The sequence below is a fragment of the Arvicanthis niloticus genome, unplaced genomic scaffold (assembly GCF_011762505.2).
Source record: "Arvicanthis niloticus isolate mArvNil1 unplaced genomic scaffold, mArvNil1.pat.X pat_scaffold_283_arrow_ctg1, whole genome shotgun sequence".
Lineage (NCBI taxonomy): Eukaryota > Metazoa > Chordata > Mammalia > Rodentia > Muridae > Arvicanthis > Arvicanthis niloticus.
The window spans coordinates 465-26,584 of record NW_023045944.1 but is presented as its reverse complement, the minus strand read 5'-3'; the positions used below and the strand labels follow the sequence as shown (position 1 = coordinate 26,584).

The 26,120-nt window shown below is 44.8% G+C and overlaps 1 protein-coding gene and 2 long non-coding RNA genes across 3 annotated transcripts; 2 read left to right on the top strand and 1 right to left on the bottom strand.

Moving 5' to 3' along the window:
* The first annotated feature begins 741 nt into the window (after nucleotides 1-741).
* On the top strand, nucleotides 742-14,086 carry LOC143433928 (uncharacterized). Its single transcript, XR_013070273.1, has 3 exons — nucleotides 742-816; nucleotides 11,266-11,317; nucleotides 14,018-14,086. It is a non-coding gene; the product is annotated as an uncharacterized LOC143433928 (long non-coding RNA).
* A 5,475-nt stretch (nucleotides 14,087-19,561) lies between these two features.
* Nucleotides 19,562-22,562, bottom strand: LOC143433894 (10 kDa heat shock protein, mitochondrial). The gene is made up of 4 exons (XM_034493275.2): nucleotides 22,223-22,562; nucleotides 21,382-21,546; nucleotides 19,880-19,969; nucleotides 19,562-19,803 (listed from the first exon to the last, which is right to left on the bottom strand). The coding sequence occupies exons 1-4, from the start codon at nucleotides 22,223-22,225 to the stop codon at nucleotides 19,753-19,755; spliced, it is 309 nt and encodes a 102-aa protein (XP_034349166.1). The 5' UTR covers nucleotides 22,226-22,562; the 3' UTR covers nucleotides 19,562-19,752.
* A 149-nt stretch (nucleotides 22,563-22,711) lies between these two features.
* On the top strand, nucleotides 22,712-25,819 carry LOC117701858 (uncharacterized). The gene is made up of 3 exons (XR_013070274.1): nucleotides 22,712-22,846; nucleotides 23,702-23,877; nucleotides 25,625-25,819. It is a non-coding gene; the product is annotated as an uncharacterized LOC117701858 (long non-coding RNA).
* The last annotated feature ends 301 nt before the right edge of the window (nucleotides 25,820-26,120 follow it).

The window sequence follows — 26,120 nt, the reverse complement described above, 5'->3', positions numbered from 1 at the left end:
ACATGTAGGGTGCTCTCTAGATAACACCACATGGAGGGCGCCCTCACCCAGCCCACACTTGGCAGGAGACAGCTCATGGTTCCCCAGCACAGCCCCTTTGAACCACCCAGCCACTCAAGTTGGCCGTCACCTAATTTGGTGTGTGTGACTGTACTGGGGACCTCGGGGTCGTTGCTGTAACAAATAGGTGGCTTTCCACCTGCCACCTATGAAGATAGACAGGGCCCAGGTGACTAAAAAGCTGGCAGTAGAGCCAGGGCAGCTGGACAAACAGCCCCCGCAAGATTATTCACCTGAGAGTTATAATTATATATTTTTTATTAAAAAATTAGTGAGTGAATAGCGCTGAGATTTTGAAAAAAAATAGATAAGTAGCGCTGAGACAAGTCACGTGACGTGACTCCAGCTTAGAAACTCTGAACCAACAAACCTGCCTGCAGACAGGTCAGACAAGTCAGGCAGGTTGCCTACTACAAAAAGTTACAGGCTGTCCTGTGTCAGAGAGCCAAAAGAATAGGCCTCCATTTTGATATAGATACAAATTTATACTAAAAAATAAGTTAGTTATCAAAGCAATAGATAGGCCAGGATCCCTCAGGCACCTAGATCTAGTGCCCAATATAGTCACCTAGATAAATCTAGTGGAGGAATAACCTTCCCTCCCCACCCCCCATAAAAGCCTTTCTTCCGCAAGACCCTTGTAGGTTCTGGTCTTCAGGAGTGAAGAACAAGAGAAGATACCAGAAAAAGAATGTTCCCTCAGACATGGGGACCCCATTAATTGATCAGGCCATGGTCAACAGCGGGTTACAGAAGGTAAGGGACACCCAAAGGCCCACGCCAGATCCCATTGATAGATCTTGAGAGAGAGAGCTACATGAGACCCCACTAATTTTCACCAAGGCACATGAGGTTAAGCAGGGATCAGATGAGTTGCCCACAGCCTTTCTAGACATTCTGTCAATATAGACAAGGCTTCAGAGACTAGAGAGACTACAAGATAAGTCATTAAAAGAATTTAGTGTAAGTTGCTGAGAAAGTCTAGAAGAAAGGAGTGGAAAGTTAGGTAGTTCTTGGAACCACCCAGATGACTTGCATCTTTCTCTGTGGTCAGGAATGTGTCTTCTTGCTTTGGGCCTTCCCCACCCTGAGGCTTGAGGAATGTTGCTCTTCCCTGAATGTATCCTGGGGCAGTGAAGGCCTGAAATCTTACATCCAGTTCAGCTTTCTGGAACCTGCACTCTTTTTGCTCAAGTCTAAGGGCAAAGAAAAAGCCTGCATATACTTCACAAAATGGTCTTTATAATTTTTCACTCTACAACACCAGTCAGAATGGCTAAGATCAAAAAATCAGGTGATAGCAGATGTTGGTACGGATGTGGAGAAAGAGGAACACTCTTCCATTGTTGGTGAGATTGCAAACTGGTACAACCACTCTGGAAATCAGTCTAGTGGTTCCTCAGAAAATTAGACAGCATTATCTGAGGACCCTGCTATACCACTCCTGGGCATATACCCAGAAGATGCTCCAACATATAACAAGGACACATGCTCCACTATGTTCATAGCAGCCTTATTTATAATAGCCAGAAGCTGGAAAGAACCCAAATGTCCTTCAACAGAGGAATGGATACAAAAAAATGTGGTACATCTACACAATGGAGTATTACTCAGCTATTAAAAACAATGAATTTGAGAAATTCTTAGGCAAATGGATGGAACTAGAAAATATCATCCTGAGTGAGGTAACCCAATCACAAAAGAACACACATGGTATTCACTCACTGATAAGTGGATATTAGCCCAAAAGCTTGAAATAGCCAAGATTCAACTCACAGACCACATGAAGCTCATGAGGAAGGAAGACCAAGTGTGGGTGCTTCAGTCCTTCTTAGAAGGAGTAACAAAATGCTCAAGGAAGCAAATATGGAGACAAAGTGTGGGACAGAAACTGAAGGAGGAGCCATCTGGAGACCATTCCACTTGGGTATCCATCCCATGTGCAGTCACCAAAGGTAGACACTGATGTGGATGTCAGGAAGTGCATGCTGACAAGAGCCTGATATAGCTGTCTATCCTTAGAGGTCTGCCAAAGTCTGACACATTCAGAGGCAGATGCTCACAGCTAACCATTGATCTGATCAAGGGGTTCCCAATGGAGGAGTTAGAGAAAAGACTGAAGGAGCTGAAAGGGTTTGTGGCTCCATGAAGAGAACAATAATACCAACCAACCAGAGCCTGTCTAGGCACTGCCATGCTCCTGCCTTGATGATAATGGACTGAACCTCTGAACCTGTAAGCCAGCCCCAGTTAAAGTCCTTTATAAGACTTGCCTTGTTCGTGGTGTCTGTTCACTTCAGTAAAACCCTAACTAACACAATTTCTAAACAGGGAATTCTCAACAGACGAATCTCTAATGGCTAAGAAACACACTTAAAGAAATGTTCAGCATCCTTAGCCATCATGGAAATAGAAGTTCAAAATGACTGAGATTCCATGTTACACCTTTCAGGATGGCTAAGATCAAAAGCAAGGGACACCTCATGCTGGAGAGGATGTGGATCAAGGGAAACACTCCTCCATTGCTGGCAGAAGTCCAAACTAGTACAGCCACTGTGAAAATCAAAATAGTTTCTCAAAAAGTTGTGAATTGATCTATCTCAAGATCCAGCTACACCACTTTTGGGGATACACCCAAAGGATGTTCCAGCCTACCACAAGGACACTTGCTCAATCATGTTCATTGTGGCTTTATTCATAATAGCCAGAAATTGGAAGCAACCTAGATGTCCCTCTACAGAAGAATGAATAAAGAATATGTGGTGCATTTATACAATGAAGTATTACTTAGCTGTTTAAAAACAATGACATCATGAAATCTGCAGGCAAATGGATGAAACTAGAGAAAACAATTATCCTGAGTGAAATAACCCAAAATCAGAAAGACAATTATGCTATGTTTAAGTGGATATTAGCAGTTAAGAAGCTAACAACCAAGTTATAATTCATAGATCCAGAGAAGTTAGGTAAAGAGAAGGGATCTAAGGGGAAACATGTGGGGCTCCCTTAAAAGAGGAAAGAGGGCCGGGCAGTGGTGGTACGCGCCTTTAATCCCAGCACTTGGGAGGCAGAGACAGGTGGATTTCTGAGTTCGAGGCCAGCCTGATCTACAGAGTGAGTTCCAGGACAGCCAGGGCTATAGAGAGAAACCATGTCTTGAACCCCCCCCCCCAAAAAAAGAGGAAAGAGAATAAATTTTTATGGCAGACTGGGGGTAGATAATGGTGAGAAGGGGGATCATGTTCATGGTGAGATGGATAGAGGGACAGAGTTTGGGGAGAGATGGCTGGAATTGGGGGAACTTTGAGGGGTGACGTGGAAACCTAGTATCCAAGCAGGCCTCTTGTTTTTCAATTTTGATTTTAAGATATATATGACATACATATATATGTATACACACACACACACATATATATATTGATTTTTCAAGACAGGGTTTCTCCGTGTAGCCCTGGCTGTCCTGGAACTCACTCTGTAGACCAGGCTGGCCTCGAACTCAGAAATCCACCTGCCTCTGCCTCCCAAGTGCTGGGATTAAAGGTGTGCGCCACCACTGCCTGGCAAGATATATTATATATACACATTGTGTGTGTGTGTGTGTGTGTGTGTGTGTGTGTGTGTGTGTGTGTGTGTGTGTGTGTGCAGGTAGTCTTCGAGGCCACAGGCATTGGATCCCCCACTAGAACTGTTGCAAGCCAACGGATGTAAACGCAGGGAACTTAACTTTGGTCCCCTACAAGACGTGTTTGTGCTTTAGTAAACATCGTCTCTCCAGCCCCACCTGCAGATCCTTAGTTTGCTCGGGGGTCCATTTGTTCCAATATAAGCAGTATCTTAGTTACTTTTCTGTGGTAAGACAGCGTGACCAGGCCACTTATAGAAAACAGTTCATTTGGGGCTTATACTTTCAGACTGTAGGCATACTTTTTGTCTACTTTATTGGGTTCTTATATCCCTACCTACCACCGTTCTCCATCCTGATCCCTAGCAATCCCCTGAAACTAGGTAGGAGAGAAAGGTCAGAAGGGAAATGGGCTATGGCTCTCTTTAGACTGCTTCCTGGGGAGTAGGGGCGTTGAGTTCCTAGGGCAAGTTCAATCTTCATTGCCAGGATATCTCCTACCAGCAACCAGAAACAACAATCCAGGTACAGCAGCAACAACAACAACAACAACAACACACACACACACACACACACAAAGATACAGCAGCAGCAACAACAGGGACAGTAGCAGGGAAACAGCTGCAGCCTCACCCGGGGCTCTGACATTTATATACCCTCCCCAGAGTCCCTAGAATTCTAAATGGAAACTATCTTCAGCGCCAGAATCATATCCCTGCCGAAGCCTGAGACAAATTATAGTTAGCTGCAGTGGACAGTCTGAAGCAGCCCCATATCTCACACCTGGGGTCAAAACAAAAACACAGTCACATAACTGGGTTTTTAAAGAAACCAAAATTCTCACTAGACCAGAGGGTTAGACTGTGTCTCAGTCTGTGTTCTATTGCTGTGAAGTGACACCGTGACCATGGCAACTCTTACAAAACATTTAATTGGGGCTGGCTTACAGTTTTAGAGATTTAGTGCATTATCCTCATGATGGGGGAACATGGCAGCACGCAGACAGACATGCTAGCTGAGAGTTCTACATCCAGATCCACAGGCAGGAGGAGGAGAGAGAGCCACTGCCCTGCTTGAACTCTGAAAACTCAACGCCCACCCCTCTCCCCCATACCCCAACCCCTGCCCCAGTGACACATTTCTCCAAGAAGACCACACCTCCCAGTTTTTTGAAATAGCACCATACCCTATGAGCCTATTAGTGCCATCTCCATCCAAACCATCCCTGAGCCTGTGACCTTCTTGTCAGGGAGAATTGTAGGAAAGCAGCCAAGAGAATTACGCGTGATGAACAGTGACTTAGGGAATTGTGATTGAGGCTCCAGAATAAAAGGCAGAGGACCTTTTACCTGAAGTGCATTTTGTTCCCTGGATTGTTCTTGAACATGATTTCATGGCTCCTGCGACAAATACTTGCATTCAATTTATGAGACATGTTTATTCTTGTTGGATGTTGGAACCCAATCTGATGAAAGGCTATGCTGAGTGCTGTCCTCAGGGTACCCTGGATCTGGATATGGCCTTCTGCCTTGGTTTCCTGCTTTCCCAGATATAATATATAGAATGTGCCAGGAAATTGTGTTTAAATTGATCTGTCCTGAGATAGTTCTGGGAAAGGGCTTCTCTGTTAATATTTAGTATATGTTTACTGGTGTTTGTTTACATGTTTTTCTGATCATGTTTTTTTTTTTTCTGAACTCAAACAACCTTCCTTGGATCATTGTTGACTCTGTTACATTCATGTATAAAAGCACACTGAAACTGAAGTAAGTTGTCTGTAGTGTAGACTATAGGCTGACACATTCTTTAAAGTCTTCAAATCCCAGGTGTTACAAACAGATCTGCATAGGTTGTCAAAAGTCAAGGAGGGCAACATGTTAGCGCAATAGCTGGAAGCTCATTTTTGTTCCTTTCTTTCCTTCTTCCTTCTTCCTTTCCCTTCCTTCCTTCCTTCCTTCCTTCCTCCCTCCCTCCCTCCCTCCCTTCCTTCCTTTGTTTCTTCCTTTCTTTCTTTTTATTTTCTGGTTTTTCAAGACAGGGTTTCTCTGTGTAACCTTGGCTGTCCTGGAACTCACTCTGTAGCTTAGGCTGGCCTCGAACTCAGAGTCTGTCTGCTCTACCTCCCAAGTGTTAAAGGTTTGAGCCACCATGTTTATCCTGAGAGCTCACATCTTGAGGTACAACCACAAGGCAGAGAAATAACTTGGAATGGCATGGGCTTGGGAACCTCAAAGCCCTCCCTCAAATGACAGTCCTCCTCTGACAAGGCCTCCTAACACTTCCCAAACAGTTTTGCCAACTATGGACCAAACATTTAAGTATATTAGCCTATGAAGGCCATTTGTATTTAAACACAAAACCAGGAAATCCATTTCTATAGCTAAGGTATAAATCTCTACTAGCCTAAGCCAATGGTTACTTGGGGGAGGTGTATGAGTCCTACACAACTAAAAAATATATTAAAAGATATCTTATCTGAACACTACCAAGATTTCCTGGAACTCACAGAGATTCCGATGGCCCTGCCTCCTGAGTGCTAGGGTTAAAGGTGTGTACCATGAACCACTTTCTTTCATTTCATTCTAAAACTTTTTTTTCAGATTTATTTTTATTTTATGTGCATGCATGGTTTGTCTACACATGCATGTGTGTACACCACAGGATTGCCTGGTGTTCACAGAAGTCAGAAGAAGTGTTGGATCATCTGGAACTGGGTTTATGGGTGTTTGTGACCCACCATGTCGGTACTGGTAACCAAACCTGATCTTATGTGAGAACAGCAGGTACTCTTTACACAGAACCATCTCTCCAACCCCTCATAAGGATTTTCTTACTCTGAATGGAGGTACCAAGCGCTGAAGAGATGGCTCAGCAATTAAGACCACTTACTATGCCTCCAGAGAGTATGGGTTTGGTTCCTGGCACTCACATCAGGAAGCTCAAATTTGCCTGAAACTCCTGTTCCAGAAGATTTGATGTTCTCTGTCCTTTTTTGGACACTTTTGTGCAAGTGGTACACATAAACAAATAAAAATTAATAAATGAGGGGATGGCAAAATGGCTTAGTGGGAGAAGGTGCTTTCTGACAAGCCTGACCTGAGTTTGATCCCTGGAACTCAATGGTAGAAGGAAAGAACCCACAGAAGCAAGTTGTCCTCTGACCTCCATAAATGCACCATAAAACATGCATGCACAGACACACCCAATTTAAAAAATAGTAAATGAATATTTAAACAAGATACCAAAAGGAGATGGTTTCATTTTACTGTAACTAGAGATTGCTATCTGGAACTGCAATAACCATCTTGGCTTGAAGATGGCCAGGCATTACATTAACTTTTTCCTTGGGAGAGGTGAATAAATGTCTTTCCCACAGAAAAGCATCAACAACAGGTCAAAGAAACACTTCTACCTAATCTAGGTTGGGGTTACTTCCATGTACAGGTATGAGAGGTAGTCTGAAGGCGTATGGGCAGATGGCTATGCCTTCATAGAGTAGAGTCTCCATCAACTGCGAACCAGGTAAATGTTTTTGAAGAGGAGCAGGACCTCGTGTGTCCTCATCCTCCACAGGAAAATGTTCATGGGCCCAGTCTTGTGAAAGGGCTGTGCTGGTAATCTACAGCTGCTGTGACTGCAGTGGCCGTGTCACTCATGGCTGACAGAGCGCCACACTCCGGGCTCAAGAGCAATGTAACCCCACTGTAAACAACGCATGAAGCAGCTGAAACACAGGAAACATCATTGCAGACCGAGCAAAGCTGAAGCAGGGGAAACATGGCAACATATGCTCACAGCTGAATAAATTAACTCCTAAATGTTTTTATGCATCTTCAACAAGCATTTCCTTCTTATGGATCTTGTTGTAGACATAATTTTGCATTTACAGAATATGTAACTTTGGCCAAGGTGGCCCTGGTGATGACCATCATCTAGTATTTATGCCCTTCTGTTATCATTTTCCACACTGAATAGAACCAATACACAGTGGAGTAACTGTGTCTTGGATTTGTTTTTATCAACACAAGGTCCTCACACATAGCCCAGGCTGCCCTCCCCACACCGAAAAGAAAAAGACAGAGGCTTTCTACCAAATACAACATCCCATCAATAAAAATACACCTTATTTTTTTCTCTGCAGTATAATATACACCTTTAATCTAGGGAAGTAGATTCAAGGCTAGCCTAGTCTACATAGTGAGTTCCAGGCCAGCCCAGATACATAGTGAGACCATGTCTCAAAAAAAAAAAAAAAAAAGCCAGGCAGTGGTGGTGCATGCCTTTGATCCCAGCACTTGGGAGGCAGAGGCAGGTGGATTTCTGAGTTTGAGGCCAGCCTGGTCTACAGAATGAGTTCCAGGACAGCCAGGGCTACACAGAGAAACCCTGTCTCGAAAAACCAAAAAAAAAAAAAAAAAAAAAAAAAAAAAAAAAAAGAGTTTTTGAAAATAATATCTTCCAATTCAGATGAAACCCCTCTGATAATGGCTTGAAGTGGAAACTTAAGGATTCTTTGGAAAATCAGTTGTGTTAGATGGTGTTTTGTTAAGGAACGTTTCATTGAAGTGGACACAGGTGAAAGACTAAGACAGACTCGTGAAGGAATCATTAGCTGAAGCAGACACAGAAGAAGCAGAAGGATGTTCTGCTAAAGCAAGCATATGAAAGGAAACGTGATGAAGGATTCTATGATAACGACAATCATATATCGGTCTGCCTTAGTTGAGTTCCATTTGTCGGGACTCCATAGAGAAAAACGTGCCCTTCCCCCCCCCAAAAAAAAAAAACTTCTGGTGGTGTGCTGCAGTTTTTTGCAACTTCCTTGGACTCAGGTTGATTAACAGTGATGTCAGCTGAGACAGACACATGTGCTGAGGTAAAACACGTGGAGAACGAGTGATGTTTGGAGGAAGTATTAAAAGGACTTGATAGACAGTGATAGAGGGTAAACTAGGCTTGCTAGTAGAGTTACCTGCAACGCTTGTTGGTCCCACGTCTTCCCTGATCGATGCACAGCTGAGAACTTCTGGCATCCCTCCTGGTCCCTCCTGCTGACTAGCGCCTAGGCTGAGGCCTGGCTGTCTTTGCTAGGTAATGCCACTACTGCTGATTTGTAAGCTGGATTCTACCAAACTGGACTGTTTGCCAGTGGATCAAGCTGCAATTGCTAACCTGTGAACTAAACTGCTGATTGCCTGACAACACAGATGGGAGTTGCTCCAAAGAACCATTTCTAAACAGGTCCACTTCCCCATATTCTCTTTTCTACTTCTGGTGGGTGGTGGGCTAAAGGGGAGGTTAAAGCAGTTAAGAATCATCATTAAAAAATAGCCTTTAAAAACATTAAAGTTACAGTTGTTTCCTTAGAGATCTCCAAATTATGACTATCCAAGCAAATTGCTACTAACTTCTGACCTAGATTTTTAAAATTTTTGTGCTGGATAGTTTTATGTCAACTTGGACACAAGCTGAAGTCATCTGAGAAGAGGGAATCTCAATTAAGAAAATGTCTCCATTAGACTAGACTTCAGGCAAGCCTGTAAGGTATTTTCTTAATTAGTGATTTACATGGTGGGGTGTGGCCCACTGTGGGTGTGGTGCCATCCCTGGGCTAGTGGTCCTGGGTTCTACAAGAAAGCAGGCTGAACAAGCCTCGGAAAGCAAGCCAGTAAGCAGTATTCCTCTGCAGTGGTTTGAGTAGAAATGGCCCCCCCATAGACTTATATGTTTGAATGTTTGGCCATAGGGCATGGCACTGTTAGGAGGTGTGGCCTTATTGGAGTAGGTATGTTCTTAGAGCATGTGTATCACTGTAGGGACACACTTTGAGATCTCTGATGCTCAAACTACATTCAGTGTGGCACACAGTCTCCTGCAGCCTGACTATGAAGGTGTAGAACTCCATCTACAGTGATTTAAAGTTTTGCTGTGTATAGTAGTCTGAACTGACCCCTGTGTTCTCTTAGGGTCTGCAAGGCATCTGTCTGCTCAGATGCTTCTGGCTTTTAGAGTCTCTGTTGAGAAGTCAGGTATAACTCTGATAGGTCCGCCTTCATGTGTTACTTGGCCTTTTTTCCTTGCTGCTTTTAATATTCTTTCTTTGTTCTGTACAGTTAATGTTTTGATTATTATGTGGCAGGAGAGTTTTCTTTTCTGATTCAATCTATTTGCTTTTCTGTAAGCGTCTTGTACATTTTGTGTGTGTGTGTGAGAGAGAGAGAGAGAGAGAGAGAGAGAGAGAGAGAGAGAGAGAGAGAGAATTTTGTCACTACTTTTCCCCCCCTTCCCTTCTCCCTCTTGCTTTGGCCCCACTCAATCCACCCCTCCCCTCACTCTGCCTGCTTTTTTGTTTGTTTGTTTTTGTTTTTTTCAAGACAGGGTTTCTCTGTGTAGCCCTGGCTGTCCTGGAACTCACTCTGTAGACCAGGCTGGCCTCGAACTCAGAAATCCGCCTGCCTCTGCCTCCCAAGTGCTGAGATCAAAGGCGTGCACCACCACTGCCTGGCTCGGCCTGCTTCTCGTAGGCATTTCTTTCTTTAGAAAATTATCTTTGATAATTTTGCTGAAGATATTTTCTGGGCTTTTGAACCGGGAATTTTCTTGTTCTTAGGTTTGGTCTTTTCATAGTGTCCCAAATTTCCTGGATGTTTTATGTTAGAAACTTTTAGATTTAGCATTTTTTAACTGACATATCAATTTCTTCTATTATATCTTCTACACTTGAGATCCCATCTCTTGTGTTCTGTTGGTGATGCTTGCATCTGTAGTTCCTGATCTGTAGGTTTTCCAACTCCAGGATTCAACCTGTATTCTCTTTATTGCTTCTATTTCCATTTTCAGTTCTAGAACAGTTTTGTTCATTTCTTTCACCTGTTTGGTTGTATTTCCTGTATTTCTTTATATTTATTTGTTTCCTCTTTAAAGGCCTCTACCGATTTGTTGAAAATACAATACTTAATTGTATTTTTCTGTGTTTCTTTAAGGAATGTATTTGTTTCTCTGTAAAGGCTTCCATCATCTTTATAAGATTAGATTTAAAGTCATTTTCTTGAGCTTCGGGTGTGTTAGGATATCCCGGGGTTGCTGAAGGTGTTTATCAGTTGTAGGAGTTCTCTGGTAGTTTTGGGCTTGCTTACCTTACTATCATATCTGCAAATAGCGATACGTTGTCTTCTTCCTTTCCAATTTGTAAGTCCTTGATCTCCTTCAGTTGTCTTATTGCTCTAGGTAGAACTTCAAGTACTGTATTGAAGAGATGTGGGAAGAGTGGACAGCCTTGCCGTGTGTACTCTTAGTGGAATTGCTTTACGTTTCTCGCCATTGAATTTGACATTGGCTATTGGCTTGCTGCTTATTGCGTTTATTGTGTTTAGTTATGTGCCTTGTATTCCTGATCTCTCCAAGACTTTTAACATGAAGGGGTGTTGGATTTTGTCAAAGGCTTTTTCAGCGTCTAATAAGATGATCACGCGGATGAGATTTCCATGCCCAATTCCCTGCCCGCTAGGTCTTCCCCGACCCCCACCCCAGCAGGCCTAGCAACCATGAGCTCTTCCTCATCCTCTCTGTGCTCTGTCTTCTAGTCCACAGCTCTACCTGCAATTCTGGAGACCTGCAACCATCAGGGACTACCAGGTGAGACTCCTGCCCCAATTTCCTGCCTGCCTGTGGGCCCTCTGGACAAACATAGCAAATGACAAGGACAAGTATTGTCGGGGACCGCTCTGCCAAAAGCTGGAACCCGCACTGCCGAAAGCTTGGGGGCCAAAATTGTTACAGCCCGCACTGCCCCAGGCTTTGGGGGTTAAATTGTCCTGGCTCATACTGCTGCTCCGGTCCGAGTGTCAGGGTTCAGCATGAGAGAGAGTGAGGGTGGACGCGAAGAATGGAGACCAGACAGAGTGTGATTCAGTCCCGTTTATTCTCAAGTCTCTCTTCTCTCTTTCCAAGTCCCTCGTTCCTAGTCCAAGTCCCAAGTCTCGAGTTCCTAGTCCCTAGTGCCTCCAAGTTCCACGTTTCCAGTCCCTTCTTCTGCCTGCCTCTAGCCTTTTTATAAATCTCACTTCTTAAGTCATGCCTTTAAGTCACACACACCCAAGGAAAAATCCTGGGTGTCTAAAACAAGATGTTATCAGAGTGTGCTCAGCTGTTGTAGGCTGTTGAAAACAAGTCTCTTGTCAGGGTATATGGCTCAAGATGGCTACAAGGATGATAGCCGCCTTCTGTCGGCTCCCCACAAAGTTTCACCCTGTCCTCTCTGCACTCCACTATCTGGCAACAGCTCTACCTGCATCCCTGGAGTCCTGCTGCCACCTGGAACAACCAGATGAGATCCCACACTCTAATCCCCTACCTTGTGGATCTCCCAGCAAGCCCAACAGCCATAAGGTCTGACCCATCCTCTCTGTTCCATCTTCTGGTCTACACCTCTACCTGTAATCACACAGGTCTGCAACTACCAGGGACCACCATCTCTGTCTTCATCCCAGGAAGCCTGCTACTATGGGTGACTAACTGTCCAGCCAACACCAAGGACAACCAGACGGTTAAAGGCCAGGGCAATATGGCATCACTAGAACCCAGCTATCTCTTCAATATAGTACTTGAAGTTCTACCTAAAGCAATAAGACAACTGAAGGAGATCAAGGAGATATAAATTTGAAAGGAAGAAGACGAAGTATCGCTATTTGCAGATATGATAGTAAGATAGATAAGTAAGCCCAAAACTACCAGAAAACTCCTACAACTGATAAACACCTTTAGCAAAGTGGCTGTATACAAAATTAACTTAAAAAAATCAGTAGCTCTCCTTTATACAAACAATAAATGGGCTGAGAAAGAAATCTGGGAAACAACACTCTTCGTGATAGCTACAAATAATATTAAATATCTTGGTATAACAGGCACAGGAGACAATTTCCTGAACAGAACACAAATAACTCAGGCACTAAGATCAACAATTAATAAATGGGACCTCATGAAACTGAAAAGTTTCGGTAAGGGAATTGACACTGTTAATGGGGCAAAACAGTAACCTACAAATTGGGAAAAGATCTTTACCAACCATACATCTGACAGAGGGCTGTTATCCAAAACATATAAAGAACTCAAGAAGTTAGACACCAACAAACCAAATAACTCTATTAAAAATGGGGTACAGGACAAAACAGAATTCTAAACAGAAGAATCTCTAATAGCATAGAAATACTTAAAGAAATGTTCGATGCCCTTAGTTATCAGGGAAATGCAACTCAAAATGACCCTGAGTTTCCACCTTACACCAATTACAATGGCAAAGATCAAAAACTCAAGTGATAGCACATGCTACTGAGGATGTGGAGCAAGGGGAACACTCCTCCATTGCTGCTGGGATTGCAAACTTGTACAACCACTCTGGAAGTCAATTTGGTAGTTTCTCAGAAAGCTTGGAAATAGTTCTACCTCAAGATGTAGTTATACCACTTCTAGGCATATACCCAACAGGTGCTCCAGCGAACCACAAGAACACTTTCTCAAAATTATTCGTAGCAGCTTTTTTTTTGTAATAGCCAGAAACTGAAGACAACCCAGATGTTCCTCAACAGAAGAATGGATGAAGAGAATGTGGTTCATTTACACAATGGAATACGACTTAGCTATTAAAAAACAAGGACATCATGAATTCTGCAGGCAAATGGATAGAACTTCAAATGATTATCCTGAGTGAGGTAACCCAGACCCCAAAGTACATGCATGGTATGTACTTCTAAGTGGATATTAGCCTTAAAGTGTGTGTACTGGATACCCACACTACAATCTACAAACCCCCAAAAGCTAAATAACAAGGAGGATCCAAGAAAGGATGCTTGAATCTTACTCAGATGGGAAAATAAAATAGTCATTGAAGTTGGATGGAAGGAGGGAACTGGGTGGAAAAGGGGAGGGGAAGGGGAGGGGAGAGGGGGGGACCAGGTATAGGGAGACCCAGGGAAAGAAGGCCAGGAAAGTGAGCAGAAATTGGCAGAAGGTGAGGTGGGGGGCATCTCTAGGATGTGGTAGAGACCTGGGATGGGAGAGGCTTCAGGGAGTCTATGAGGGTGACTCTAGCTGAGACTCCTAGCAGTAGGGGATATGGAGCCTAAAGTAGCCATCTCCTATAACCAGGCAGGACTTCCAGTGGAGGTATAAGGACACCCACACACCCATAAAACCCAAAACGTGTCCTGCCTACGAGAAATGTAGGGACAAAGATGGAGCAGAGACAGGAGGAATAGTCCACAAATAACTGGCCAAATTGAAACCCATGGGCAAGAGTGACTCTCTGATGCTACTAATCATGCTCTGTTCTGCTTGCAGACAGGAGCCTAGCATGACTGTCCTTTGAGAGACTCCACTCAGAAGCTGACTGAAACAGATGCAGAGACCCCCAGCCAAACATTAGACAGAGCTCAAGGAATCTTATGGAAGAGGTGGGAGAGGATTGAAGGACCAGGTTGGGGATACACGGACTCTACAGGAAAACAGAGTCAACTAACTTGGACCCTTGGGGGCTCCCAGGGAACCACCCAATCAAGGAGGGTAGACCTACCCCCAACCCTAAAATATATGTAGATGTGCAGCTTGGTCTTTTTAAGGGTCATCGGGCAACTGGAATGGGGCTGTCCCTGACTGTGTTGCCAGCCTGTGGATCCTGTTCTCTGCTGGGCTGCCTTGTCTGGCCTCAGTGGGAGAGGATGTGTCTAGTCCTGCAGTGACTTGATGTGCCAGGGTGGGTTGGTACTGGGGGTGGGGAGTGGTGTTCCTTTATCAGAGGAGAAGGAGAGGAGATGGGGGAGGAGAATGTGTTTGGGGGACTGGGATGAAGGGGTCCTGGATCAGGCTGTAAAGTGAATAAATAAACTTGAGAAAGAAAAAGATAGAGAACTCTCAGCTCCTCCAGCACCACATCTGCCTGCACACTGCCACGCTCCCCACCACGATGGCAATGGACTGAATCTCTGAAAGTGTAAGCCAGCCCCAATTAAATGTTTTTATTTATAAGAGTTGTCGTGGTCATAGTGTCTCTTCACAGTAATAAAACCCTAAGCCACCCTTCATGGCCTCTGCAGCAGCTCCTGCCCTGTGTGTGTCCCTGTCCTGACTTCCTTTGATGATGAACAGTGACATGGAAGTGTAAGCCAAATAAACCCTTTTCTCCCCTACTTGCTTTTTTGGTTATGGCGTTTCATTGCAGTAATAGAAACCCTAAGACAAATTTTAAAGTTTTCCACTTAATGTCTGTATGTGTGTAGGCATGTATGTGCCATGTTGCACCTGTGGAGGTCAGAGGACAATTTGAGGGAGTTAGTTCTCTCTTTCCTCCATGTGGATCCTCAGGTGACCAGGCTTGGAGGTAAGCTACTTTACCTGACCTTGTATTTTGTGTGAAATGTCTATTGTTGTTTTGAGGCTCAAGACAGGGTCATCTTGTATAGCCCATACTGGCCTCAAACTCCTGATCCTTTTGCCTCAGCCTCCAAAGAACTGGGATTGCAGGCCTACACTACTATACCTGGGCTCACTTTCCTGTTAAGTATAGGGAAAGCTGGAGATGTAGCTCTGTGGTAAAGGCCCAGGTTCAATCCCTTGCACCAGGAAAGGATACAATTCCTCTATCTTTTTTCAGCTGAATCTAAATTTAAATGTCACAAAGAATTTAGCTGGGCATGGTACAACTTGGGAGGTGGCGGTAGGAGGATCAGGTTTCAAGGACAGGCACCGCTGCTTAGTTTGAGAACCAATCTGTGCTACATTCTTCAACAAAACAACACATGTGCACACGCACGCACACACACACATACACATGCACCAAATTAAAAAAAAAAAGCAGCTTTGAGGCCTTGTTATGAAATATTTTTACTTTTATTTAACTTTAAGATATGATTTGGAAGCCGGGCATAAAGGCCCTTGCCTGTAAAGAAAGCCAGCACTTGCTGCTCTTGTAGAGGACCCAAGTTCAGTTCCCCTACTGCTAACAACCATCTGTAACTCCAGTTCTCAGCTTACAAAGTTATCTTCTAACCTCTGCGGGCAACAGGCGTGCAGGCAAAACACTTGTGCACATAAAATTTAACAACCTTTTTTTTTTTTGGTTTTTCGAGACAGGGTTTCTCTGTGTAGTCCTGGCTGTCCTGGAACTCACTCTGTAGACCAGGCTGGCCTCGAACTCACAAATCCGCCAGCCTCTGCCTCCCAAGTGCTGGGATTAAAGGCGTGCGCCACCACCGCCCGGCATGAACCTTTTTTTTTTTTTTTTTTTTTTTTTTTTTTTTTTTTTTTTTAAATTTTGTAATTATATTTATGTACAGAAACTTAGTGTACATTTTTAGCCCAGTTTAGTGGCGAGTTCTTTAGCCTTTGCCTTTTCCAGCTTGGCAATGCGAGCCACAGACTTAGGACCCAGGACGTTGCCTCCCTAGTGGCGGCGGATCTCGTCATATCTGTCATTATAATTGATCCTAATCGCTTCCACCAGCTTAGCTAGAGCACCCTTGTCTTCCGAGTTAACCTGTGTGAAGGCAACAGTGGTGCATGTCTTCCTGTGGACCAGGTGCCTCAGCCCGGCCTTTCCCTTGATGATGCAGTAGGGCACCCCCATCTTTCGACACAGGGCAGACAGGAAAACCACCAGCTCAATGGGGTCTCCATCATGGGCAGTCACCACCAGCTGAGCCTTCTTGTTCTCCACCAAGGTGGTGACTGTATTGACTCCTGCTCGGAGGACAGGTGGCCTCTTAGTTGGGACGTCGCCTTTGCCAGCAGCTTTCTTCTCAGCACGGGCCAGTAGCCTTTGCTTCTTCTCTTGCTTTGTCTCTGGCCTGTACTTGTGGGCAAGCTTAAGCAGCTGAGTAGCTGTTTGCCTGTCCAGGGCCTGGGTGAACTGGTTAATGGCAGGAGGTACTTTGAGCCGCTTATAGAGGGTGGCTCTTTGCCACTGCAGCCTGATGTATCGGGGCCACTTAACAAAGCGTGTTAGATCTCTTTGGGGCTGGATGTCCTGCCCAATGCCTAAGTTCTTGGGCCTTTTCTCGAACAATGGATTGACCACCTTTTTGGCCTCCTGTTTCTTGACGACGGCAGGGGCCAGGGCCACCTTCTTCCCCTTGGCCTTCTTTCCTTTGGGCATCTTGCTCGGCTGGAGGAGAGAGCCCCCCCCCCCTTTTTTTTTTAAAGATTTATTTTATGTGAGTACACTGTCCCTGTCTTCAGACACACCAGAATAGGGCATCCAATCCCATGACAGATGGTTGTGAGCCACTATGTGGTTGCTGGGAATCGAACTCAGGACCTCTGGAAGAATAGTCAGTGTTCTTAACCACTGAGCCATCTCTCCAGCCCAGAACATTTTTTTAAAGCCCTGGAAAAACATCAATAAGTATTACTTGGTGAGCTGGAGAGATGACATAGTGATTAAGAGCACTGGCTACTTTTCCAAAGGACCCATATTTGATTTCCAACACCCATATGGTAGCTTATAACTCCAGTCTCAGGGGATCTGATTCCTGCTTCTGACCTTCTAGGGCACCAGGCACATGTGATGTAGACATACATGTTGGCAAGACATATATATCACTAAAAATACATAAATTTTAAGAATAGCTATTACTTGAGTGTTAGCCTTATAAATATCATTTTATTACAGCACTTTTTTTTTTTTTTTAAATATAACTGGTGCGGTGGTACATGCCTTTAATGCCAGTACTCAGCAAAGAGGAGCAGATAGAACTCTGTAACTTCAAGGCCTGCCTGGTCTACATAGCAAGTTTCAGGCCAGCCCACAGTTACATGTTGAGACTCTGCCAAAGGGCTTCACATGGCAGCCCACCCTTGCTGGCAACTCATTATGTGATGTAGCTCCTTGAATTTGCAGCAATCTTCCTGGTAGTCCCTCAATTCTGGGATTAGAGGCATGAGCCACTATGCCTTTTTTTTTTTTTTTTTTTTTTTTTTAATAGATTTCATGTATGAATGCTTTGCCTACATGCACACATGTGTACCATGAGTATGAGTTCCTGTGGAGGTCAGAAGAAAGGTTCAGATCCCCTGTAACTAGAGTTGGTTGTGAGCTGGGAACTGAACCCACATCCTCTGTAAGAGGAACAGGTATTCTAAACTGGTGGATCATCTCCCCAGCACCCTTAGTTATTTTTATTTTACTTTATATTATTAAGTTGAACCTGGAGCCTTCCACATACTCAGCATACACTACCACTGGGTACATCCCCAGTCCTCTTTTTATATTGAGATGGTGTCTAAGATGCTCTGGTAGGCCTTCTTTGTGACCCTCCTGCTTCAACCTCCCAAGTGCCTGGGATTATATGTCTGTGCCACCAGGCCTAGGTTAAAACTGTTTTAGATTTTGTATACAAGTGTTTTGCCTGCATGTATGTTTATGTATTGCATATGTACATGTATGCACTATGTCTGAGGCAGCCAGAATATCAGATCCCCTTAAAAATTATTGTAAGCCAAATATGCATGATTCAGAGGACCTGTGCTGTTTCATAAGAGCTAAGGATATGTTTGAGAGAGGAAGGTGGGAGTAAGGTGGGAGGGGTCCCTCTGAGGGACCCCTCCCCCGAGGTACCAGCCATAAGATGGGTTTAGTATATTTAGAGCATGAGAAAGGGAGTTGAGATGTGGGGGAGAGGGGAGGAAGACTGGCCACATAGAGAGGAGAAAGGGGTCGGGGAGAGAGGAGGCAGAGGAGAGTAAGAGAGCTAGGAGGGGGCAAACAGCCCCCTTTATAGTAAGCCAGAGACACCTGGCTATTGCCTGTGGGGCAGAGCCTAGAAGGAATGCTAACCTGAATCTAGGTCTTCTACAAAATTAGCAAGTACTCTTAACCATTAAACAGTCTCTCCAGTCCCTAAAACCACTTTTAGACACATCCCAATCACTGTTTTATATCTCATAAACCATGAAGAACACAGACACAATATTATCAAACTACTATAAAAAAGGTAGTGGAAGCTTTTAATTCCACCACTTGGGAGGCAGAGGCATGTGGATCTCATACCCTGTAACACCCAGGGCTACATGATACTGTCTACAACAAAAGAAAAACACCTAAAAATACTGTAAGCTGTATTAGGTGCCCCATTGAAAAGAGAAATAGTATTACTGTATTGTTATGACCTGTCTCTTCTGATCACATTCTCCCTCTCAGAAAGTATTATCTACTGATGCATAAAGTTTGGCCTAAATATGAGACTGCGGAGTGGCTCAGCAGGTAAAATCCCTCACACCAAGCTGCAGGATCAGAGTTCAATCCCCAGGACCCACTTGGTAGGAGAATCAACTCTCTGAAGTTGTTCTCTGACTTCCACATGTGTACCATGGTACAAACACATACAAGTACGTAAGAAAATAATAAAAACCCAGCAATAGTCAAGCACTATAGCATATTCAGTCACTCAGACAACGGGGCAGGATGACAAGTTGAAGACCAAATTAGGCATTTTTGCAAAAGATTTTGAAAATAAAAAAACTAAAGAGTCTGGAGCCATGCCACCCCTGGGCAGGTGGCAGTGGGTTTGTAAGAAAGCAGGCTGAGAAGGGGAGCAAGCTGTCACATTCCTCCATGGTCTGTGCTTCAGCTCCTGCCCAGTTTCCTGTAATGAACTTGAAGCTGAGACAAACTCTTTCCTCTCCAAGTAGCTTTTAGTGAGCTTTTTATCACAGGAATAGAGTGTAAACTAAAACAGTACCTCAGTATAAGTCCCCATGGCTTTAATTATTCATCTATGTAACACTGCCAAATCCACCCTGAAAGTTCACTTACCTAGAAAATCCCTGTTTCTCAGAACCCTTAACTCTTCAGCTTATTTGGAGAAAACCACCTTAAATTAACAAAGACTGTCCACTCATTTACACTTTATTTGGAATTGCTTGTAACAGTACAGTGACACTAAATTTCAGAGACAATAGCTGTCAGTTTAGGCATCATCCGTTTATTATAAAAGGGAGGCATGGAAATTATTTACATGATGAAATAGTTCAGAACTTCAGTGGAATGGGCAGCTTCATGTGACACCATTTCAACAGTGGTTTCAGTCGACATACTTTCCAAGAATGTCACCATCTCTAAATAAGAAATAATCCTGGGAAAAAAGAGACCATTGGTTAAGAAAGTAATAGCAAATATAAAACTTATTTTAAATTATTAGCTTTACTTACCTTGTCGTCTAGAACTACTTTGGTGCCTCCATATTCTGGGAGAAGAACTTTATCTCCAACTTTCACACTGACAGGCTGAATCTCTCCACCCTGATGAAAAACAGTCACTTGTTAGCAAAGACGTTTGTCTGCTTTGTTCACTAATAAACAGTAAAGTTTTTGTTTCAGTATGTGCACCAGGAGCGTTGTGCCTCAGGTTTGTGTTAATTATAGGCATTAATCAATCACATTAAACTCTGTAACTTTTAAATCACTAAATTAATGAAAGTGCTCAAACCAGTATGTTGTTAGGAACCTTATTAGAGGTCAAGCAATATAACTTACATTAAATATAGATTAAATTAATTAAAGTTTATTAAATTAATTAAATAAACTAATTAAATTGCTGCAGTTACAATATGAAAGACATACTTTCACTAAAACTGCATTTCAGTGGACAGCTAAGGTTGGCTAACTTTTTACTGTTAAATATTAACACACCCTGTAGACCAAATGAAATAAAAACTCATAACAGTAAATGGTCATGTATGACTTCTTTCAACAAACAAAAATTTGGCATTACTTTTCTCCACTTAATATACATTTATTGACTCAATGCCCTGTTGTCAAGACACGGACTTGATCAGAGAATTGAAGCAGAATGTCCATTCCCCCTAATACTCTAGTGGTTTAGTTAAGTGAGGAACACCCAGAGTATTTCCTCCCTTCTCAAGTATGCCACCTAAAACTCAATGGTGTAAGATTAAAACTATTTCAGTGTCTGGGCTAAGCCAACAGCCAGGCTCCCCAGCCCCCGTCACTTCATCCTTTCTTTTGGGGAAGAGAGAGGAGAGACATGGTCTATATAAAAATTGACTGGCCATTCATTCTGGACCCTCCTGCCTCAGCACTGTACCCTCCCCCAGCTTATGCTAGAATTAGTTTGGGCCTTATTAAATACCTCCTTCAATTCTGAAAAGACCCCTGGGTTTATCTACTTGTACAATGTTTTGTCTATTTAAAATATGAGGAGCAGGCTACAAAATAGCTACAGAGGTTTTCATTTTGTGAGGTTCTGTTTTACTTTTTTGAGGTCTCATCCTGTACCTCCTGCTGGCCTAGAAGGCTCTACAATCTGCCCGCCTTGGCCTCCAAAGAACCTGGGCCACAGGCATGAGCCATCATTAAGGCAGGCACTTTTTAATCTCTAGAGTGTGGGGCACTGCAGAGTTAGCTCAGTGGGTAAATAGGTAAAATAGCCTTGCTATGAAAGTATGGGAAACCCAAACTGAAATCCTAACACTCTAGTAAAAAAGGTGTAACCCCCAACATGCTGAGGGCCAGAAACCAGACTAGTTCAAGGAGACTTTAACCCGAAGGAGTAAGGTGGAGATGCCCCTGCTACACAGCATAGACGTGCAAATACAGTCACACGCTCAAATATCTTTTGCTTTTTTACAGTCTCTTGCCATTCCTTCCCATCACAGGTAAAATTCAGCACGGCTCTAGGAGCTCCAGCTTACCTTTCCTTTCCCGCCTGATCCCACAGCCACGACCGTTGCCTGCAATACTTTTCCTTGAGACTTTTCTGGAAGCATAATGCCACCTTTGGTTACAGTTTCAGCGGCACTCCTTTCAACCAATACTCTGTCAAAGAGCGGAAGAAACTTCCTAAAAGCTTGTCCAGCCTGTGGAGAGAAATGTGTTGTAAAAAAAAAAAAAAAAAAAAAAAAAAAAAAAAAAAAAAAAAAAAAAAAAAAAAAAAAAAAAAAAAACTGTAATTAAGTTCCAAGTGTCAGAACACGAACAGTTAATACCACTGCGAGCCTTAACTCAACAGGTCAAAGCGTTTCACAATGACAAGAAAATTCAAAGTGTACCTTTAGAATATACTCTTCAACGTTCCACTCTATAAAGGCCAAATTAAGTTTCATTTCCCTGTCTGCTTTAAGGGGGTCTTCACCGCTCATCAGCAATCTCAACCTTGGTCTATTCCAAGGTCAAACATTTCCTTTATTTTCTTTTCCTTTAAATTCAAGTAACCGGGGAGTGGTATCAATTTTTGAGCCCGGACATACTTTTTCTCCAACACAGGACACATCCACGAAAGCCCTGCCAGGGCAGGTGGGCTTGCGCGTGTGCACCCGGGTTCCCGCCCCCTGCCCCAAACGCCTGCCGCACACGTGCGTGCAGAAAAGCCGTGGTGGGGAAATGGTCGGGCAGGCCTCGCTTCTGCAGAGCCATGGGCGGACGCCGGACACTGAGCGGACCGCTGTCCTGCTAGTCCCAAAGCGCACATGGGCTCTCCGTGGGCCGCAGGCCGAACCGGACCCGCAGGCCTGCCGGCCACCACGAGACACTCACCATGACTTGCGCCACCACAGCTCCGGACTCTGTACTCGGGCCGCGGCTGCAAGGAGAGTCCTGCGGGCCGGCTCAGGACACGTGAAAAAGGCCGCGCAGCGCGCAGGCGCACTCCGCCTCTGAGCGTGAGAGAGGGCGGCCTCGCCAGCGCGCGCGCCGATTGGTGGCGACGGCTCCGCGCAGGCCGCGGATACGGGCAGCCGGCCGGAGGCGGAAGAAAAGGGGAGCACTTTCTAGGCTTTTCCAGGCCGGCCGCCGAGGTGAAAGAACGAGCCCCCTCCCGGAAATGACGCTACTTGACCTTTCACCCACGGAGAGCGCGGGGCCTTCTGGAAGGTTCTAGAACCGAGCGCGGCCCGGGAACCAGCGTACGGCGGCGGGAGCGGGCCGAGGCCGCCGGGCTGAGGCCGCTTAGGTACGGAGGGCGGGGCCGCGCGCGCCGCATGCAGATTGCGGGGCCCGGGCGTGCGCGAGAGCGGGGCGCGCGCGCGCGCACGCGGGGCCGTGGGGCGGAGCCGGGGAGGGAGGGGACTAGGGCTCATTGCGGTGCGCGCCCAGTGCTGGGTCCCTCACTCGCCGTAGACGGCCTGCCTCGCCTCGAGCTCTCTCGCCGCCGCCCCGCAGGTACGCGGCCTCTGCGTGCACGGCGCCCCGGCGCTCGCAGGCCTGCTTGCAGAGCGGACCGAGCACGGAGGGCTGGGGGAGAAGTCTGCCAGCGACGCCGCAGGCCCCGCTCACTTGTCCAGGCCCAGCAGGGCCACGCTGGTTTTATCACGTGCGGCGGGGACCACGCGACCTAGGCCAAGCGCGGGAGCAAGGGCGGGCTAGGGTGGGAGCAATTTCGGCCCTCTGGTGCCACCTGCGCCTGGCACACTGCAGGACTCTGTCGGAGGGTGGTCGCGGTCCTCTAGTCCGCCGTGGCCACGGCGATCCGGCGCCTTCACTTTGACCTTGCTCGGGGCCCCTGGTCGGGACGACACGTGGGGCCGCGCGGCTGCGCTGAGCTACGGTCCTTTTCCTCCGGCCTTGTTACCTGCTGTGCTACAGTAGCTCCGGGTGGATACCAGGCGACACTCTCCATAGAGGGTTTTGCACCGTCATGAGTACGTCTGCAGTTCTCTAGGTGCTTGGGTTTAGAACCTGCCTTGCTTACACCAACTTGGTTTTTTTTTTTTTTTCCACCCCCCAGATACTTTTCGGAGTGGGTCTGCTCCCAAGGCCGTTTTGGCAGTGAAAGATTAACTCGAGAGAGCAGGAGTGGGGATGTGGTTTCGTGTGCTTTGTGCTAGTGCTGTAGGTCAGGCATGGGGGCAGTCTCCATGATCAGTTGGCTAGCAGATCATGTCCTGAATCTGCAGCGCCGTTTGTGGCCCAGGCATGGTGGTTAGCAGAGGACAGCCGAGCTCCAACCTAGCCACCATGTTTTGAAGCATGGTTGAACAAGTTTGTAGTCATACTTTTTTTTTTTTCCTCCTCCAGAAATGCTTCGACTACCCACAGTCCTTCGCCAGATGAGACCAGTGTCCCGGGCACTGGCTCCTCATCTCACTCGGGCCTATGCCAAAGATGTAAAATTTGGTGCAGATGCTCGAGCCTTAATGCTTCAAGGTGTAGACCTTTTAGCCGATGCTGTAGCTGTTACAATGGGGCCAAAGGTACCAGTATACTTAAGTCGTGTTAAAGAGTAGTGTTCTGTAGCTGCAAGACAGCATTATGTTAACAAGTTTTGTGAAAATCTGATTTGCATGTGATACAACTTTTAGTGGTTTGGGGGTGTTTCTTAGAAGGTTTGTTAGCATCCTTATGATTCTAGGTGTCCTTATGCTTGCTTCAGTCGATTTGGGGGACTTTGTCTATTACTATGATGCAATAGAGTAGTAATAGCTCAAGGAGGATTTTCAAACCAGAGTCATGATTGTGTGCATGCTTGCATTAAATTTTGGATCCCTTCCCAGTAGTGAGAGGGTATAGAGGGGAAAGTACAAGTCTAATAATACCTCAAAGTATATAGCTGTAATGTGAGGGTCATTCATTGTTCTGAAATAGTCCAACCTACAAGGCAAACGCACTAGCATAGAATCATTACATTTTTCAAGGTTTCTGTGTTTTACATGCATTGTTATTTTGCCTGCATTTGTGACTGAGGGTGCCAAGGTTCTGGGGGCTGACTTGGTCCTTTGGAAGAGGAGCCTATACACTGAGCCACCTTTGCTTTACATACTTTATGGGCTTTGTTGTTTTGGGTTTTTTTTGTTTTTCAAGGCAGCGTTTCTCCAGTAGCCCAGGCTGTCCTGGAACTCAGAGATCCATCCATCTGCTTCTGCAACACATTTCACCTGACTGGTCTCACTTGCCTTTGGAGAAAAACCTTTGTGGTCTCTCATTCATCCCTTCATTGTACATACCTTATGGTTTCTACAGTTCTCACATTGCAAAGGTTTATCTGGTTTTGAGAGTTTTGCTAGCTTTGTGACAAGGCTATCCTTGAACAACCTCTCACATCTCAAGTGTAGGGGTTCAGTGTTTTACTCACACAGTTTTTATTAAGACAAGTTCTCTAACCATAGCTGGCCAGGTAAGCCTGGAACTCTAATCAGTGCTAAGGTCAGAGGTTGGGATCACACATCCGTGTGGCTGAATAGGGAGCTATAGTACTTTGAGGACAGCATTGGATATGGTGTACAGTCATTTTAAACTGATCTAAAGAGCTGCATAAGCCCAGCACTCAGGAGGCTTAGGCAGGCGAATCTCTTAAGTTTCAGGAAAGCCATGGCTCCAAGAGAAACCCTGTCTTGAAAACAAAACAAAAAACACCCTGCATTTTTAAGTACTGTTTACATAGACGGAATAGAAGTGTGTTTCAAATCCAAGTTGTCAATACTATTGGTGCCATATTTGAAGTTTTTTATTTAGTGAACCAGAAGAACACATTATTATCTTACTGGCTGATACTTAGTGAATGAATTGTAAAGCAAACCATGTTTTAAAAATAGTTTGTAAGCAGGGCAGTAGTGGTGCATGCCTCTTAATTCCAGCCTTCAGGAGGCAGAGGCCAGCAGATCTTTGCGCTTTGTGAGTTTGAGGACAGCCAAGGCTACACAGAGAAGCCCTGTCTCAGAAAACAAAACAAACCCAGTTCATGGCCAAAACTCCAGTGCAAATGATGTGAAGAATGTTCTGGGATTTGGTGATTGACATCTGTGCTTTCTTGTTTTATAGGTGGCATGTTAGTTCCAGGAAATTCCTATTGTGCCTCAAAGTTAGACTCCTGGCAAATGAGCAGTGTCCATTTTGTCTATAGATGGTTGATTAAATTGGCTTTGAGATTTATGTTGCAGGATTGTTAAGAATGACAACTTTGAGGGTTATCATTGAGGGTTGCTATTTTTTCTGTCACTATAGGGAAGAACAGTGATTATTGAACAGAGTTGGGGAAGTCCCAAAGTAACAAAAGATGGGGTCACTGTTGCAAAGTCAATTGATTTAAAGGATAAATACAAAAATATTGGAGCTAAACTCGTTCAGGATGTTGCCAATAACACAAACGAAGAGGCTGGGGATGGCACCACCACTGCCACTGTTCTGGCACGGTCTATTGCCAAGGAGGGCTTTGAGAAGATCAGCAAAGGGGCTAATCCAGTGGAAATCCGGAGAGGTAAGCGTGTGTCATTGAGCCTATCCTGTCAAGAATTCTGTCTTCATCTTTGTCCTTTTTATTACATTTGTTGTAGAGTTTGTGAGTGTTCATTCTTGTGGATTTTTCCCTTATGTGGGTTTCCAAGATCAAACAGGCCTTCAGGCTTGCAGGTCAAGTACATTTACCCCCTAGACCGTCTTTCACATCTTGTTTTTTAACTTGTCTCACTTAATGAAAGTGAAAATACAGGGTTCTCTGTAT